This window comes from Mus musculus, chromosome X (genome assembly GCF_000001635.26).
Source record: "Mus musculus strain C57BL/6J chromosome X, GRCm38.p6 C57BL/6J".
In the NCBI taxonomy this organism is placed as follows: Eukaryota; Metazoa; Chordata; class Mammalia; order Rodentia; family Muridae; genus Mus; species Mus musculus.
The window spans coordinates 148681736-148702028 of record NC_000086.7 but is presented as its reverse complement, the minus strand read 5'-3'; the positions used below and the strand labels follow the sequence as shown (position 1 = coordinate 148702028).

The following is a 20293-nucleotide window of genomic DNA, read 5'->3' as shown; positions in this document are numbered from 1 at the left end:
AATGAAGAATGTTAGAAAGTTCTTTTAATTTCAATCCCTTTTAAAAGTCTTTTGCCATGTATTAATTTGCTTTTTTGCTCTAGTACATAGTCTACTAAACATGCTTGCTTTCTTTTGTGAGAATCACTCTAAGCCTGTATGTGGCTGAGCATTTAAGTATAAAGGATTATGGGCTAAATTTGTGTTTCAACAGAGGTTTGTTTGAAAATCAGTCTGGAGAGGGGGCTCAGCAGGTAGTTACCTGAGGTTATTTCCAGGCGCTTACATTAGGTAGCTCACATGTGGCTGCAGCTGCAGTTCCAGGGATCAGGAAGACATGTGGACATGCACATGCACACATCCATGCTCACAGTGTGAGAGGGAGGATGATAGTGTAGACAGATGGATAGAGAGGTAGCTGGATATATAGACAGACATACTGACTGAGAAAGAAACAGAGACAGACTCAGAGACAGATGCACAAAGACAGACAGCCAGACAAAGATAATTATAAACACACATAAAATGGGTTGGCTTATTTTCCTAACATTTCTGTCTCTCACAAAGGCAGAGAATGGGAAAAAATTTCATGTGTATTAAGGGGTTCTCATGTTTCCTATATGTAAAAGATAACATTATTGATTTCAAGTTGACCTGAAATGAACATGGCTTCTTTAATATCTAATGAGTAAGCAATTCTGCCATTTCGTCATAAGTACCCGGATAGTCTGCACTACAACATCGAAGTTTAGTCTCACTCTTTTTGGGTGACATGTTAGAGTCTTAATTGTGGTGTATGTACCATCAACAAATACAGCATCAACTTCAGGTCTCCAGCAACTGTCAATTAAGGCACAATAATTAGTAAGTCGCTATAGTGGATTCCTATCAGATAAGCAACTTTAGGGCCTTCAACTTTGTGTCTGAAGGCCTCAGAAAAAAAAAGAGGTCTAAAAGGAGAAGGTGCAGTCAATTAATATCTATGCTCCCTGTAGAACCCATAATCTGAGTCATGGTGTATGTCTGCAGGCTTTTCCCTGCTGTTGAGAAAACTCAGGCTTCTAATGCATTATCTGTGTGCTTTACCACTGAATTATACTCCTAACGCTAGGTATTATTATCAATTTACTTTACATCTTTAGGTGAGTTTTCACCTGTTAGATAGGAATCCAGTTCTACTCCTTTTTATGTGTAGTATATTTTGGAACAAAAGTAATCTAAATGTCCATAGGATGAAAATAGATTTGTGAGTGTCTTGGACTAGGATGCAGAGAACATGGGGCAAGAAAGGTCTGCATGAAGAGTGTCTCAGTAGGAGCATGGCAATTTGGAGGCAAACAGTGAAAATGTTCAAAAATTACATCAGGATGAAGACTGCACACCTCATAATCTACTAAAAGCCACAGAACTGTGTAGTCTAACTACATAATATAAAAATTGTAGCTTAGTAAAATTCATCAAAGCTGTGCCTTATAATTTTACTTCTTGGTAGGTGGAGGCAGTGTCTTAGTCAGAGTTTCTATTCCTGCATAAACATCATGAACAAGAAGCAAGTTGAGGTGAAAAAGGTTTATTTGGCTTACACTTCCATACTGCTGTTCATCACCAAGGAAGTCAGGACTGGAACTCAAGCAGGTCAGGAAGCAAGAGCTGATGCAGAGGCCATGGAGAAATATTCTTTACTGGCTTGCCTCCTCTGGCTTGCTCAGGCTGCTCTCTTATAGAACCCAAGACTACAAGCCCATAGATGGTCCCACCCACAACGGGCCTTTCCCCCTTGATCACTAATTGAGAAAATGCCTTACAGTTGGATCTCATGGAGGCATTTCCTCAACTGAAGCTCCTTTCTCTGTGATAACTCCAGCTGTGTCAAATTAACACAAAACTAGCCAGTACAGTCAGATTGATCAGGAGCTCATGAATATCCTTGGAAACAGTGTTTGAGGACAGCCTTGTCTATGAAACCCTCTCAAAAAAAAGAACAAAAATAACAACAACAACAACAACAACAACAACAAAACACCAACCAACCAACCAACCAAACCAAAGAAACAAAGCAGTTGCTTGCTGATATGTACGACTATACCTAACTACTTTTCTGAGTCCTAACTTCAAAAGTGTTAACGTTTCCTTTCCTCATTTATATTACTTTTTAAATAGTGCTTAAACTCTTAAGCCTGTTCAGAGAGTCTGGCCACTCTTATTCTTTCCTCGCATTCTTCCCCACACAGCTGATGAGTATGTAGGCTTTCTTGGACCCTATGTTAAAAGTCAGGAGGACTTCCTTTCTTTTGCTTCTCCATCTCCCTCCTCCTGGCAGCTGCTGATTTTTGCAACTCATCTGCCCTGTCTCTATGTCATTTTTCTAACTCATAAAATGATTCTCAAAGTTAAGCAAAAAGGAAGAAAATTACAAAAATGTTAGCTGGAGTGTTGAGAGTGCAGAGAAGTGGTAGAGCACTTGCTAGCTTGTGTGAAACCGGAGTCCCATTCTTAGCATCATAAATACTCCAATGAACATGGGACCAAAAATTGAAAGTAGGAGCACATATCTAGAATCCCCTAAACCTGGAGATTGATGCAGAAGGATTTGCATTTAATGGCAGCCTGATTAGATAGGAGGTTGAAGCCATCCTATAATATCACGACCTTGAGGTCTCTCACCCAATAAAAAGACAATGGAAAAAAATGTGGTAGCACATACCAAGAATCCCTCAAACCAAGATTTGGGGCAGGAGGATCTTGATTTAAAGGTAGCCTGGTTATACAGGAATTAGTACAAAAGCCAGTCCGGCTTCCTTTGATATTTGTTGCAAAAGGCCTCAGGTATGGCTGCTAGTGGGTCTGGTTTATGCTTTGTTATAATAGGGCTTCATGTCAGTAATCAGTACAGAAAAAAATTGAGACATTGTCTCATGTATCCAAGGCTGGAATTAATATCATTATATACATGAAGATGGCTTTAAACTTTGGATACTATTGCCTCTACCTCCTGAGTCCTGTGGTTGTAGACATAGACCAGTAAACCTGCTATTATGCATTTCTGGGTAACGAACCAAGGGATACATACATGTTAGACATTAAAAAACTGGACTATTTCCCAGTCTAAGAAGGAAGATTTTACTGGGGAGGTAAATTAATCCCAGGGAAAAGGTTTATCATATACAGTCTCACTTTGCCATAAAACAACAAATGTCCAAAGGCTGTGTTGCTTTTGGAATAGTTATTTTAGTTGTTATAGTCAGTAGTTCTGCATAACCAAGTTGCTTTCTGTATTGTTATAAATACTGTTACTTTTAGGCCTTGAGTGGACTAAACAGTGTTTGAGGAGGGGATGAAAGTTCAATGTTAGTTCAATGTTAGTAATATTTATAAATTAGATCAATATTACATTCCTTCCTCACCTTCCTTTACCTCTCCCTCCATCCTTGCCTCCCTCCCTTCCTTTTGCAGTGCTAGTCATGGAACTCAGCACTAAAAAATTCTACACAGGCACTCTACTGACTACTTTCATATTAGTTTCCTTATAAAAATTTCCCTTCCTCCCTCCCTCCCTTCCTCCCTCCCTCCCTCCCTCCCTCCCTCCCTCCCTCCCTCCTTCCTTCCTTCCTTCCTTCCTTCCTTCCTTCCTTCCTTTCTTCCTTCCTTCCTTCCTTCCTCAATATACCACCAAGCTGTAGTGGTAGTACATGCCTTTAACCCAAGCACATGGGAGGTAGAGACAGGCATATCTTTGAATTCATAGCCAGGCTGGCCTACAGAGTGAATTCTAGGAAGTCAAGCCTACATAGAGAAACCCTGCCTCAAAACTAAATAAAAGAAAACAAAACAACAAACCAAAGAAAAAACCCACCGAACCCTTCCCCCAAATCAAAAGCCAAAGGAAAACAATACAACAATATATTCCTGGGTTAGCCTAATGCAATCTATAGGACAAAGATAGAAGTGGAAGCCAGGAAGGACAGTAAGAAGGTTGCAATTTCAGAAGAAATATGTCTTAGTTTTGTTGAAGACAGAACTGGTCTCTTACAGGAGGGAGAGAGAGGTAGTTCAGGTTTTGGTTTTAAAAGAATGGACTCTGACAAGCAGCAAGATTCTGCCAAGAGCTAGAATGATCTAGGAAGTAGATACTTCCCCATAACCTTCTAGCAAGAGGGAACTCAGGGCAAAACTACAATTTCAGGCATGTGTGTCTCTAGCAGACAGCAGCCAACAAACCTGGACATGCAACCTACCAAGCTGGGAGATGATGGATGGGTCCTGTACTAAAGTGTTAAGTGAGGTAATGGTAGATGCCAGGCAGGCATGTTTTGCGGCATACTCCTCATGTGTGGGGGTGGTGAGAGGGCTACTAATGTTTTATCTCGTTAAATAACTCGAGCTTTCAAATCTGTTTGTTGAGCTACTGGTTGAGCTTAAGCCTTTAGAGAAATTTTTAGTCTGTGACTCATTTACTTCAGTTGACCCTGGGAACATTTTTTTTTATATTGTACTAAATTCTCCACCTAGCGACATTTTGACAGCATTTTCATTTTGTGTTTTAACATATGATACATCATGATCTTTGATTGAGCATGTTTTCTAATATGCTAGGCTCTTAAAACCGCAAGTCTGAGAATGTTTTTTCTGGAGACCAAGAACATCAGAAGAGATTTATATTTCCTGGTTTCTTAGTATCTCTTAGTCCTGCCTAGAAGCTCTGCAGGAAGAAGTGACTTGAGACTGTGAGGATGTGCCAGACACCTCATATTGGGTGCCCTACTGGACTTACAGTTGTATTTCCCTACTTATACCTCACACCATCTTTTGTCCTAAGTTCTTAAACTAGTCCCCAGACTACCATTTCAATGGTCCTGTGTCGCTGGATGCACACCCTTCCTCTATAGGAACCATGCATTCCTCTAAGCTGGCCACAATAAAATGCTTCATCCTAAACCTCCCCTGCAACCCCAAGGCCCAGGAATTTCATTTTTCAAATCTGCAAGACAAGATCTAGAAATCACCTGTCTTTGGAGGATACTGAGTTTTCTTACCTGTCTAAAGCTGAGTTCACCAAGAACTGAGAAAGGCTGCACTCCCAAAGACACGACAAACATTTCCTCTATAACTTACCTGTCTGAATAATCAACCCCTTTCCACTCTTGCTCCCTGGTTGTGATTATCCTTTTCCTACTCACCAAGACTGAATCCACTGTCTACAGCTATAGAAACTGTTTAAGCAACAAAATGTACTGAGCATTCTAGTATTGTAAGAATCATACCTTCTCTGTAATTGTAGGTGTGGAAAGGCAATATGGACAGTAAAATACCCATATATATTTGTAGAAACACAAACTGTGTTTGAATATATCTTCAAGCTTTTATTGATTGTATGATTTGGGTGAAGTTAAAAGCCAAAACAACACAAAAGAAAACACCCCCTTCCTCGGCTGGAGTAGAGTTCATGCACAGTTCCGTGATATATCTTTTCACTCAGTGTGTGCACGTGATGCTACAATTCGTTCCCAGTAGTGCCAGAAACAAGCAACAACCAGCACCAGTTCCTCAGTTTCAATCTATCCTTCTGTAATATGGAAATGGTAGTATCTACCCACAAAGGCCATGTGCTGATTTAATATTCAAGGCCCTTTTTAAATATTTTTTCCTCTAAGCACTATACAAAGTCTGTGTAAAGTTACCTGTCAAAACTTTCATCACTCTCTTCAGCACTGCTGTAGCCGTCTTCTAGCTAAATGGAAAACATTGAGATAAACGATTGAAAATAATCCTTACTCAGTATGAGGTGATTTTTAAAAAATTCTCAATAGCAAGTCTTAGCATTTAAACAATATTCCCTTCTTTCCTTGGTTCTTAATATTCTTAACTATGGGCTTGGCCATTTTGTAAAGCTTCTGTATCTTGGTTAACCACAACAATACCCAAATTTCACCCCTATAACTAAAGTAAGTTGCTTTTCTATATTCCTGTCTCTCTTATTATTTCTACTCCCCAGTCATGGCTAGTCAAGTCATAATGATCCTCTGGCATTCTGTAACTTAACATTGACTGGCTAGTCTTGCAATGGCCAAGATCCCATCAGAAGGGAAAATTTTCTGTCCCCTTCTCCCTTTCCCACCCTCTAATTACTCTTGTGTCTAAGAGGGCTTCTGGCTCTCTAATGTCTTGAACTAGAAATCTCCTCACTACACATCCTTTCCCAAATAAAGCCTGTGCTATTATAGAGTCCCTTGCTCCTGTATTTCACTTTTATTCTTACTGATCTTACAAGTGTAACATTCAATTTCTGATATTGTACACACATGCAAGAACATCCAAGGCAGTGTGCCCTTAGAGATAAATCAGTCTAAGCCTGCTTAACATGTCAGAAAACTGTAGCCCAGAAGGTGACATCCCCAAGTCACAATCATGAATACAAATAAATACTAAAATTTTAAAGAAGGAAAGAAGATCCAAAAGAAGAGCCTAGTTGAAAGAAAATAATATATGGAACCTCATAGCATTTTGAGGTAGAAAATAGAAAATATTGTACTTACCCCTACATTCAGTTCAACTGTCTCATTTCTTCGATGTTCCTGTACCCATAAATAGTCAGTCCTTTCTCTTATTGCAGACGATCTGGTATATGTCATAAAGGGTGAAAAATTAGAAAAAAAATTAAAAACGCCTATTACTAACAGATTTCACATATGCAAATGATTTATTTAATTTCATGTATACATCATATCTGTGCTGATGGATATTCCTCTAGATACATGCAGAGTCAAGAAGAGGGCAGCATGTTTCCTCCATTATCACTTTCCAACTTGTAGGTGGGTTTCTCCTTGACAGTATACCTTGCATTTTCTTGGCTAGTTCGGAAGCTAGGAAGGCCCAGTGACTATCCTGTCTTCCCCATTTCAGCAATTGGGCTAGAGGTTTGTGTAGCATCACTGATTCATTGTGTGGATGATGGGACTTGAACTCTAGTCTCCATGCTAGTACATCAAGTGCTCTAACTCCTAAGTTGCCTCTCTAGACCCCTATTTAAAACTTCTGCATTACAAATTATTTATCTTTAGAGTATTAATATGTAATCAGTTAGAGCTGTATGCTACATTTATGAATTGTGCAAGCAAATGGATGAATACACTAAGAAATATTAGTTTGTGGATTATCTGAATCTGTAGATGTGATTGTATAACCTCAGAAACCATGAAAGTACAAGGGAACATAGTGGGAGTAGGAACTCTAGAGAGCAGTGAAATAGGACAAGGGTGCTATGAAGGGATAATAAGAAAACAGGGTTGAGATTTAACTGAAAAGGAGGAAGGAAACACAGATCAAGAAGTAAGGAACCCTAAATAACACCAAGAATGGTTAATAAAAACATCAATTTTGTTTACTTCACATACATATGTTGTGTCTGAACCTGTGCTCTGAGCAGAACATGGACACTAACTCCATACCGAGTCACACAACATCCAAAAGAAGGTCAATTCCCAGGTGTTTTAACATACATAGGATCATAGGAATTCAGGAGCTAGGTCACACCAGGATTTCAGGATCCCAAAGGCAGCTTGACTCCCAGGAGCTCTGACACACGCACAATCAAAGGAACTCAGGAGCTTGGTCACGCCAGGATTTCAGGATCCCTGAAGCACCTTGATTCCTAGGATCTATGACATCCCCAGGATCTCAGGATCTCAGGATCTCAGGATCTCAGGATCTCAGGATCTCAGGGTCTCAGGGTCTCAGGGTCTCAGGGTATCAGGATACAAGGATACCAGGATACTAGAGACAGCAAGAATCTGAGGAGTTCTGACACAACCAGGAACACAGAAGGGACAGGCTCATGTCCCAGAGAAAACAAGGGCAGGTAGCACTAGAGATAACCAGAGGCAAGCATAAGATCATAAGCAATAGAAACCAAGGTTACTTGACATCATCAGAACCCAACTCTCCCAACACAGCAAGTCCTGGAAACACTATCATACCAGAAAAGCAAGATTCAGATCTAAAAATCACTTCTCATGATGATGAAAGAGGACTTTAAGAAGGATATAAATTAACAGCCTTAAAGAAACACAGGAGAACACAGGTAATCAGGTAGAAGCCCTTAAAGAGGAAAGACAAAAATCCCATACAGAATTACAGGAAAACACAACCAAACAGGAGAAGGAATTGAACAAGGCCATCCAGGATCTAAAAATGAAAACAGAAACAATAAAGAAAACACAAAGGGAGGAAATGCTGGAGATAGAACACCTAGGAAAGACATCAGGAGTCATAAACAAAAGTGTCAGCAAGAGATAGAAGAGAGAATGTCAGTTGCATTAAATACCATAGAAAACATGAACACTGTCAAAGAAAATGCAAAATGCAAAAATCTCCTAACTCCTAACATACAGGAAATCCAGGACACAATGAGAAGACCAAACCTAAGGATAATAGGTATAGAAGAGAGCAAAGATTCCCATCATTGTAAATACCTTCTACAAAAGTATAGAAGAAAACTACCCTAACCTAAAGAAAGAGATGGCCATGCACATAAAAGTTGCCTACAGAACTCCAAATAGATTGGACCAGAAAAGAAATTCCTCTGGTCACATAATAATCAAAATACCAAATGCACAAAACAAAGAAAGAATATTACAAGCAGTAAGGGAAAATATCAAGTAACATAAAAGGCAGACATAATAAGAATTATACCAGACTTCTCGCCAGAGACTATGAAAGCCAGAAGATCCTGGGCAGATGTCATATAGAACCTAAGAGATTACAATGTCAGTCCAGGCTACTATACCCTGCAAAACTCTCAATTACCATAAATGAGGAAATCAAATTATTTAAATGACAAAAACAAATTTACACAGTATCTTTCCACAAATCTAGCCTTACAAAGGATAATATATGGAAAACTCCAACACAAGGAGGGAAACAACACTCTTAGCCACATAAGCATAATTCCAATTCTAACTACTAAAATGACAGGAAGCAACAATCACTTTTCCTTACTAACTCCTTACATCAATGTACCTAATTCCTCATTAAAAACATAAACTAAGAGACTCCATAAGTAAATAGGACCCACCATTTTGCTTCATAAAGGAATCACAACTCAGTGACAAAGAAAAACTCTACTCAGAGTTAAAGGCTGAAAAGAAATTTCCAACTAAATGGTCCCAAGAAAAAAGCTGGAGTAGCCATTCTAATACTGAATACAATTGACTTTCAACAAAAAGTTATCAAAAAAGATAAGGACACTTCACACTCATCAAAGGAAAAATCTACCAAGATGAACTCTCAATTCTGAACATCTATGCTTCAAATTCAAGGGCTTCCACATTCATTAAGAAACTTTAGGATCTTGGTTATGGGATTCCACAGAACGTAGTCTGCACAGGTGAGAGTGTGGAATACAGAAGCTAACAGCTTCTGGGACAGACGAGAGCCACAGACCTTCTGAGGCAGCACCATTTTCAGGCTCCAGACATCTGGCCACATTCCCGGCCAGAGGACAGGTGTCTGCCTGGCCTGGGAGGCCTTTGCCTCAGGATCCACGGAAGCCATCTTGGTTCCGGGACTCTGAAGAAAGTAGTCTGTACAGGTGAGAGTGTGGACTACTGAAACTAACAGCTTCTGTGACAGGCCAAAGCAACACAGCTTCTGGGAAAGGTCCTGTTTTGGGCCTTCATCTTCAGCCAAGAGGAGGTCCAAACACCAGATAACAGTGGACTTTCCCTGTAAGAGGAGAGCTTCCCTGCAAAGACTGCTCTGACCACTGAAACTCAGAGGAGAGAGCTAGTCTCCCAGGTCTGCTGATAGAGGGTAACAGAATCACCAGAGGAACAATCTCTAAATGGCAAAAGGTAAACATAAGAATCTTACTAAAAGAAACCAAGACCACTCACCATCATTAGAACCCAGCACTCCCACTTCGCCCAGTCCAGGGCACCCCAACATAACAGAAAAGCTAGACCGAGATTAAAAGCATATCTCATGATGATGGTAGAGGACATCAAGAAGGACTTTAATAACTCACTTAAAGAAATACAGGAGAACACTGCTAAACAGGTAGAAGACATAAAAGAGGAAGCACAAAAATCCCTTAACGAATTGCATGAAAATACAACCAAACAGGTGATGGAATTGAATAAAACCATCCAAGACTTAAAAAGGGAAGTAGACACAATAAAGAAAACCCAAAGTGAGGTAACACTGGAGATAGAAACCCTAGGAAAGAAATCTGGAACCATAGATGCGAGCATCAGCAACAGAATACAAGAGATGGAAGAGAGAATCTCAGGTGCAGAAGATTCCATAGAGAACATCGTCACAACAATCAAAGAAAATGGAAAATGCAAAAAGATCCAAACTCAAAACATCCAGGAAATCCAGGACACAATGAGAAGACCAAACCTACAGATAATAGGAGTGGATAAGAATGAAGATTTTCAACTTAAAGGACTGGCAAATATCTTCAACAAAATTATAGAAAAAAACTTCCCAAATCTAAAGAAATAGATGCCCATGAACATACATGAAGCCTGCAGAACTCCAAATAGACTGGACCAGAAAAGAAATTCCTCCTGACACATAATAATCAGAACAACAAATGCACTAAATAAAGATAGAATACTAAAAGCAGTAAGGGAAAAGGTCAAGTAAAATATAAAGATGGGCCTATCAAAATTAAACCAGATTTTTCACCAGAGACTATGAAAGCCAGAAGAGCCTGGACAGATGTTATACAGACACTAAGAGAACACAAATTCCAGCCCAGGCTACTATGCCCATCCAAATTCTCAATTACCATAGATGGAGAAACCAAAGTATTCCACGACAAAACAAAATTCACACATTACCTTTCCACAAATCCATCCCTTCACTGGATAATAACAGAAAAAAAAACAATACAAGGAAGGAAACCACGCCCTAGAAAAAGCAAGAAGGTCAACAAACCTAAAAGACGACAGCCACAAGAACAGAATGCTAACTTTAACAACAAAAATAATAGGAAGCAACAATTACTTTTCCTTAATATCTCTTAATATCAGTGGACTCAACTCCCCAATAAAAAGACATAGATTAACAAACTGGCTACACAAACAAAACCCAACATTTTGGTGCTTAGAGGAAAGTCATCTCAGGGAAAAAGACACTACCTCAGAACGAAAGGCTGGAAAAGAATTTTCCAAGCAAAAGGTATGAAGAAACAAGCTGGAGTAGTCATTTTAATATCTAATAAAGTCGACTTCCAACAGAAAGTCATCAAAAAAGACAAGGAGGGGCACTTCATTGTCATCAAAGGAAAAATCCTCCAAGAGGAACTATCAATTTTGCATATCTATGCTCCAAATAAAAGGGCAGCCACATTTATTAAAGAAACTTTAGTAAAGCTCAAAGCACACATTGCACCTCACACAGTAATAGTGGGAGATTTCAACACACCACTTTCACCAATGGACAGATCATGGAAACAGAAACTGAACAGGGACACAGTGAAACTAACAGAAGTTATGAAACAAATGGATCTGACAAATATCTACCGAACATTTCATCATAAAACAAAAGGATATACCTTCTTCTCATCACCTCATGTGACCTTCTCCAAAATTGAACACACAATTGGTCACAAAACAAGTCTCAACATGTACAAAAACATTGAAATTGCCCCATGCATCCTATCAGATCACCATGGACTAAGGCTGATCTTCAATAAAAAAATAAATAATAGAAAGCCAACTTTCACGTGGAAACTGAACAACACTCTTCTCAATGATACCTTGGTCAAGGAAGGAATAAAGAAAGTAATTATGGACTTTTTGGAGTATAATGAAAATGAAGTCACAACATACCCAAACTTATGGAACACAATGAAAGCATTTCTAAGAGGAAAACTTATAGCTCTCCCACAATACCTTTCCTCGGCATATATGCAGAAGATGTTCCAACCGGTAAGAAGGACACATGGTCCACTATGTTGATAGCAGCCTTACTTATAATAGACAGAAGCTGGAAAGAACCTAGATGCCCCTCAACAGAGGAATGTATACAGAAAATGTGGTACATTAACACAATGGAGTACTACTCAGCTATTAAAAAGAACGAATTTATGAAATTCCTAGGGAAATGGATGGACCTGGAGGGCATCATTGTGAGTGAGGTAACTCAATCGCAAAAGAACTCACATGATATATACTCACTGATAAGTGGATATTAGCCCAGAAACTTAGAATACCCAAGATATAAGATACAATTTGCAAAACACATGAAGCTTGGGGAGAACGAAGACCAAGGTGTGGATACTTTGCCCCTTCTTTGAATTGGGAGCAAGGCACCCATAGAAGTAGCTACAGAGAAAGATTTTGGAGCTGAGACGAAAGGATGCACCATCTAGAGGCTGCCATACCCGGGGATCCATCCCATAATCAGCCTCCAAACGCTGACACCATTGCATACAATAGCAAGATTTTGCTGAAAGGACCCTGATATAGCTGTCTCTTGTGAGAATATTCTGGGGCCTATAAAAACACAGAAGTGGATGCTCACAGTCACCTACTGGATGGATCACAGGGCCCCCAAAGGAGGAGCTGGAGGAAGTACCCAGGAAGCTGGGGGATCTGCAACACTATAGGTGGAAGAACATATGAACTAACCAGAACCCCTCAGAGCTCGTGTCTCTAGCTGCATATGTATCAGAAGATGGCCTGGTTGGCCATCCGTGGAAAGAGAGGCCCATTGGTCCTGCAGACTTTATATGCCTCAGTACAGGGGAGTGCCAGGGCCAAGAGGCGGGAGTGTGTGGGTGTGGGAGGGTGTGGGGGACTTTTGGGATAGCATTGGAAATGTAAATGAAATAAATACCCAATAATAAAAAATAAATAAAATAAAATATTATGTATACTGATGAGCTGGAAAAAAATAAATTCCATAAGTGAAAGTATGACTCTACACAGTGCATGCCAATAGCCATAATATTCCTTATATTTTGAAAGTTTGAAGAAGTATGTAAATACTAGAAACTCACAATTGAAAGTATACTACTCAGTCAGCTTTAAAAATGTGCAACATTAAGGAGGTAAGAGAAAAATCAATAAGGAAGTTGTCTCAGCCCCTAATTCCTTCATTGTGTCATTGTAGATAGTCCCTATTTAGACTTCTATGTAAACAAACCATGAAAATATTTTGCTGTTTGTATCAGACACTATCCTCTTATCAAAATGTTTTGAAGATATTTTAATGCTGGTATTACATGATACCATTATTTAAAAAGATTGATATCCATGTTAGTAAAAATTGATAGTACTTTCTTAGGGTCATGGAATATTAGGTTTTGAGTCCTTATTCTAGAGGTAACTGTGAAATTACCATGTGAAAAAGAAAGAAAGAAAGGAAGAAAGAAAGAAAGAAAGAAGGAAGGAAGGAAGGAAGGAAGGAAGGAAGGAAGGAAGGAAGGAAGGAAGGAAGGAAAGAAAGAAAGAGAGAGAGAAAGAAAGAAAGAAAAAGAGACATAACAACAGAAACTGTAAAAATCGAAAAAATAATCAGATCCTACTACAAAAGCCTATATACAACTAAATTGGAAAATAGGGTTTGAAATGGAAAATATTCTAAGCAGATACAATGTGACAAATCTAACCCATCTACACAGCCCCATAACCCCTTAAGAAACAGAAGCAGTCATTAAAAGGATGTGGAGAAAGAGGAACTCTCCTCCATTTTTGGTGGGATTGCAAGCTGATACAACCACGGTGGAAACCAGTCTGGCAGTTCCTTAGAAAAATGGGACATAGTAGTTACTACCTGAGGATCCAGCTATACCACTCCTGGGAATATACCGAAAAGGTGTTCTAACATATAACAAGGACACTTGCTCCACCATATTCTGAGAAGCCATATTTATAATAGCCAGAAGCTGAAAAGAACCCACATGTCTTTCAACAGAGGAATGAATACAGACATTGTGGCACATCTACACAATACTACTCAGGGTATTAAAAACAATGACTTCATGAAATTCTTAGGCAAATGTTTGGAACTAAAAAAAAAATAATCCTGAGTGAGTTAATAACACAACCACTAAAAGAACATATATGGTATACACTTACTGATAATACCCAAGATATAATCCATGTTCATATTACCCAAGATGTAATTCACAGACTACATGAACCTCAAGAAGCAGGAAGACAAAAGTGTGGATACTTCGCTCCTTAGAAGGTGGAACAAAATACCCATGGGAGGAGTTACATACACAAAGTGTGGAGCTGATGGAAAGGCTATCCAGTGACTGCCCCACCTGGGGATCCATCCCAAATACAGTTACCAAATCTAGACACTATTTCAGGATGCCAAGAAGTGCTTGCTGACAGGATCCAGATATAGCTGTCTCCTGAGAGGCTCTGCCAATGCCTGACAAATACAGAGGGGGATGCTCACAGCCAACCATGGAACTGAGCATAGGTTCCCCAATGGAGGAGATAGATAAAGTACTGAAGGAGTTGAATGGGGTTGCAGCCCCATAGGAGGAACAACAATATGAACCAACCAGATCCTCCAGAGTTCCCGGGGACTAAACCACCAAACAAAGAGTACACATGGTGGGAAGCATGGCTCTAGCTGCATATGTAGCCAAGGATGGCCTTGTTGGACATCAGTGGTAGTCCTTTGGTCCTGTGAAGTCTCGATGCCCCAGTGTAGGGTAATTGGAGGGCAGGTAAGTGGGAGTGGGTGGATGGGTGGGGGAATACTATCATAGGAGCAGGGGAGGGTGGATAGGATGGGGGTTCTGGGGGTGACTGAGAATGGGGACATTTAAAATGTAAATAAAGAAAATATCCAGTAAGAAATTAAAAATATTAATAAAATACTTATGTCATATATGTGCATATTTAAACATATGTATGTATGTAGTTTAAATGAAATTTTACAATTCTAAGTGCCAGCTCTCAGCACAAGGATTATAGACTACATAACATAAACCCTGTGCTAGGTACAGGAAACCTGCTCTTCAAGTGTTAGACACAGCAATAGAAGAGACTCCCAAAATAATATTGGCTACTGCTGTTGCCCTGTTTGCTTCACATAATTTGAAGGCAAGTTTCTACAGCTAAAGACAGCATACACTTTGGAGAGTGGATTTGGAGAAACTGCTGTAAGATATACTTGTTGGGCTTAGACATAAATCACTTGACTAATGTGTACAGGCTCTATCACAATTTGCACAACAACATACAACCTCACACACATACAAACATGCACTCTCTCTCACACAGATACATACACACACATACATGAAAACACACAAAGAAGGAGAGATAATTTGTCTGATGAAGCCTTTAAGGCTCCTAAGGAAGGAAATAAAGGAAAGAAACAGGTTGATTACCATTAGTTATATCCTATCATATCAATTTCGCACAATTTGTTGGTATATTTTCTTGCTTACTAGCTTGAAAGATGCAAAAGGAGTAGCTACTCTGAGTCGTGCATAGGCCTAGTAAGAAAGGCCAGAAACTGGGAAACAATCTTAGGCCATCGCATATGCATGTGAGTTGATATCATGAGCCACAAAATTGTTCCCATACACTCCTGAATTGTACCAGTGACTGAAAGACTATCCTTTCAGGGATCATTTCTATAGTTTGTTACCAGACAAGTTTCTCCTACTGTGTGCAGCAGTGTCTGAATTGGGAAAATACTAATTTAGTTATTAAGACACAGAAATTCTTATACTTTTCTATATCATTCCAAACGTTGTACTAACATTGATAAAGTACTGATTTTGTTTCTACCTGACAATTTCTGGCTCAGATCCTGGTGGTGATGCATCCCTTGGTCCATTTCTTCCTCTTGGACCATGGTATCTTTCTCTTTCATGAAGCATCCATGACTGGATGCTACTAGATCTCAATGAGGTGTGATAACGATCTCTCCGTGACCGGATGTTATGAGCTCTCCATGACTGATCATTATGACCTCTCTGTGACTGGTTGTCATGACCTCTCTGTGACTGGTTGTCATGACCTCTACGTGACTGGTTGTCATGACCTCTCTGTGACTGGTTGTCATGACCTCTTTGTGACTGGTTGTTCCGACCTCTCCATGACTGGTTAAGATCTCTCCATGACTGGTTGTTATCAGATCTCCATGACTGGTTGTTATGAGCTCTCCTTGCATGGCCATGATAAGCTCTCCCTGAGTGGTCATGATGAGATCTGCCATCATGGTTGTGATGAGCTAACCCTGATTGGTTATCATGAGCTCTCCCTCTTTGGACTTGATTATCTCTCTCTGTGTGGCCAGGATGAGCTATCCCTGAGTGGCTAGGAAGAACTCTCTCTGTATGGGTAAGATGATATCTATCTGAGTGGCCATGTTGAAGCCTAACTGCATGGTTTTGATGTGGTCTACCTGAGTAGTCATGAAGTGGTCTACCTGAGAGGTCAGGATGTGGTCTCACTGAGAGTTGATTGTGTGGTCTATCTGAGAGGTCATGGTGTGGTCTATCTGTATAGTTATTAGTTCTACCTGAGTAGACATGAGATCTCTCTGAGTGAACAGGAGCTCTCCTGAATCGATTACGTGATCTTCTGGAATAGTGGCCATGAGATCTGCCAATGTGGTGGTCATGAGATTGGGAGAGGCCATGTAAACTCCTGAAGAACAATTGGATTCTTTCTTGTTGTAGCTGTCTCTCTTCTGATTGGTTTCCATTCCTCCTTGTTAGACTTTCTAGGTTGACTTGTCTTGTCTGCAAAAGATCCCAGTTATATAATATAAATGAGACAGTCTATGATTAGATTAAGCCACAAGTGTATTTTTAAAGCCCCTCCTTCCTTTCTTCCTTCCTCTATTCCTCCCCTACTTTGCTTTTTGAGAGGTCCTAATTATATTGTTTAGGTTAGCCTGAAACACGTGATTTTCCCGAAGTTTGGATTTATAGGCTTGTGCCACCACATCAGCTTCTCAAGACTATTAATATCAGTGATTTTATCCTAGAATGAATGACAATATTTTTATGTAATAGTTTACGGAGCTATCCTATATACCATGTCACTTTCACAAGGAAAATTACTTGTATGTATCATAAAAATAATGAAAATTAGCTGTCTTGTGTATTTTACCAACTAAACCATTTGACATCGTACTTGAGAGTAAAGAGATATTTTGGGGGGAACTTGCAGAATTTCATGATAGCCAGTAACTTACTACATATACAACTGTGATCTTGAACTTATAAACTCCTCCATCAACCTCTTCAACACTAGGATTAAAGACACATGCCACTACAAATGGTACTATATGGCAATGAGGTTTGAACTCAGGGTTTTATGCATGCTAGCTACCAACTGAGTTACATCTACATTTAAGAATGTTCTGTAATACAACTCTTTAAGATCAAAGAAAAATATTCCAAATTATTCTACTGAGTATTTCTCTACCCAGTGGTCATTAAAATTTATATTTGAATGTAAACAAATATTTAATTCTAGGGAGAATAACTAAGTGAGTGGAATACAAATGCTATAAAGGTAGCAAAGAGTTGGCTTGGTACAATTCAAATAAATGGATCTGGTAATAACTTAGCTTTATTTTCATTCTTTTTATCTCTTTAACCAAAGAGGTATAATAGTGAGTCACTCGAAAGGAGACAGTAAAAACTTTGACAGTGTCTATGATAATCCTTAAGAGTAAGTGAGCAACATTATACAGACAGTACTAAAAAAGGTAGCTTTACACTAGTATATTTTGCTTAGAAAGCAAAAGCCCCCTATATTTGGTATTTCCATGTCCTGCTACAACACTTCTGAATGGTCAAAGTAACTGACATTAGGAAGAAGGTGCTACAACAAGGACTATTTAAATGCAAACTTGCATACTATTGTAAAATAATCATTTGTGTAAGGAATATTTTCTGTATTGGGATTGTAGCTCAGTTGTCCAGTACATACTCAGCATGAGCAGGGCTGTGGTTCTCATAAGAAATCATTTACATGAAATTAGGTACTACATGATTTGTAAACTTAAGGAAAGAAATACTAATTTTCTTTTAATAGTGAAAACTATTGTGTATTTTGTCCATGATATGTGTGGGTGTGTATGCTGTGGTGTGCATGCAGAAGTCAGAAGGCAACCTTGCATGAACCTACTTTCTCCATCCACTTCTACAAGCATCCCAGAGATCCAACTTAATTGGCTAGGCTTTTGTGACAAGAATCTCTCAAAATATTTTTATATAGTCAGGGTGTAATATCTCTTGCCTATATTCCCAGTACTTGTCTCAATGCTATCAGAAATTGGTTTGCATGAATGGTCCACTATCCCCACTTTGGTTTTCTTTACTTTTCTCAGTGATTTCTGGTATGAAATTCTTGAACGGTTCAAAACTATTTGCAATGGATAGATGATTTCAATTTCAATATACTTTAAAATATTTTCAGTTGGGAGTATCTTGGACGACAGCAAAAGGGAACATATTTTTTCTTTCTTTCTATATTTATCACTTGTACCCCAAACTTTGGACAGGGGATCTAGTTAAATTGGTAGAGTCCTTGTCTATCATACATATCTCCCTTGACTTAAGCCTATACATTCCATAAAACTAGGCGAAGTGTCTATAATTCCAGAAGATAGAAAGGAGAGAATCTTGAGTTAATGTCATCCCTATATAGGCAACCTGACTTTCATGAAATATCATTTCAAACAAACAAAGACAAAAATCAAAAACCCTTTAAGGAATCTAGGATGTTGCTCATTGGTTGAATACTTGTTTAGCATGTGCAAACTACTGGGTGCATTCCATGAAAATAAACAAACAAAACAAACAAAGAAAAACCTAAACCTAAACGAAATAAAACCAAACCAGAAGTAGTATCACAATTATCATCCTGCAAGATCTAGACCTCTTTCGGTCAAATTCAATTCTTCAAAACAGAAGGAAGTATTTCATCTCTGCAACACAGAATGGAGACTATGCTAAAAAATGTAACCTATTCCTTCACAAAATAATGTTCCCTGAATTGCCACTGTGTGTGTGAGTGTGTGTGAGTGTGTGTGTGTGTGACAGAGAGAGAGAGAGAGAGAGAGAGAGAGAGAGAGAGAGAGAGAGAGAGAGAGAGAGAGAGAGAGAGAGAGAAAGTGTGAGTACACATAATTTTGAGCTTCAAGGAGCTTGAGTGAAGTTGTCATCAGGTGTCCTGCTCTTACTTTCCAAATTACTACCTTGAGATAGGGCCTCTTACAGTACTTGGAGCTAAGTCACAGCTAGTCAGATCCTATATCCATTCCAACAACACTGGGATTACAGGTGTACCCTTGACCAAGACCAAGTTCTGCTTTTTGTGTGGGTTCCATGTCCCCATTCTCCTTTGCAAGTGCTCTTACCCTGCAGACAATTTTCCTGTTCAACCACTGTTTAACACCAGATGCTTATATAACAGCTAAAGAATAACTAGTTCTTACTGTTAAGCTGAACTACTGATACATATCAAAATTCTTGTCCCATGACCCAGTTACCTATGCCAGTTTAGAAGTACAGGGAAGTATAAATTTTTCCTCTGGAAAGTTCCAGAATGTGTTTCATATCCCATTTCACTTAATTTCTATCTTCACATGATTTTTTAATGTGTATAGGTTTGTGTGTGTGTGTGTGTGTGTGTGTGTGTGTGTGTGTTTATGTGTGTGTTTTATGTGAGATTATGCCCCACGTGTGTGGTGCTTACAGAAGCCAGAGGAGGGGTTAAAGCCCTTGAAACTGCATTTAAGTTATAGGACCACTGATGTGGGTGTTGAGAGCTGACCTTGGGTCATCTGGAACACTAGCAAGCACTTTTAAATACTAGGGTATCTCTCTACTCCAGATTTCTGGTTCATACCATTAGTTTTTGAGGGTAGTAAACTATTTTTACACTATAGCTTAAGATAAAAATTTATAAGAGGACAAAATGAGAATAATATTTACAATTAATGACAATCACAAACTATCTATTTTTGTACCTTATAAATTCAAAATTCCCAATGATTAAAATAAAAAATAAAATGTTTTCTGAAATAGTTGAAGGGGCCTTCCTCCTGCTGCAATACACTGCCCACCCCATGATGATCAAGGTTTCTGACCCTCTTCCTTTTGTACACTGCCTTGATCATAGTGTTTTTTACAAAGAAAAGTAATTATGATACCTAACATATAACACCTTCTTTTAGTTTCATCACTGGAAGATTGAGACAGGACGAACATCAGAAATTCTTTACCAACCTAGGCTACATAGTAAGTGATATACTACCTTGTACTATGGAACTTGTAAGACCTTGTCTTCAAAGAAACAAACACACT

The 20293-nt window shown here is 39.0% G+C and overlaps 1 protein-coding gene across 2 annotated transcripts in view; it reads right to left on the bottom strand.

The window, feature by feature from the left end:
* Positions 1-20293, bottom strand: part of Gm15127 (predicted gene 15127) — a 40262-nt gene that overhangs the window by 1821 nt on the left and 18148 nt on the right. The window contains exons 4-7 of one of the 2 annotated variants that reach the window (XM_011247838.3): positions 15753-16711; positions 6513-6594; positions 5658-5707; positions 2313-2547 (exon numbers count right to left, since the gene is read on the bottom strand). In XM_011247838.3, coding sequence (XP_011246140.1) covers positions 2532-2547; positions 5658-5707; positions 6513-6594; positions 15753-16711 — 1107 coding nt within the window. In that variant the 3' untranslated portion in view covers positions 2313-2531. Of the gene's footprint in view, positions 1-2312; positions 2548-5657; positions 5708-6512; positions 6595-15752; positions 16712-20293 lie in introns of those variants that run through there. The other variant, NM_001114400.2, reaches the window with a different exon arrangement.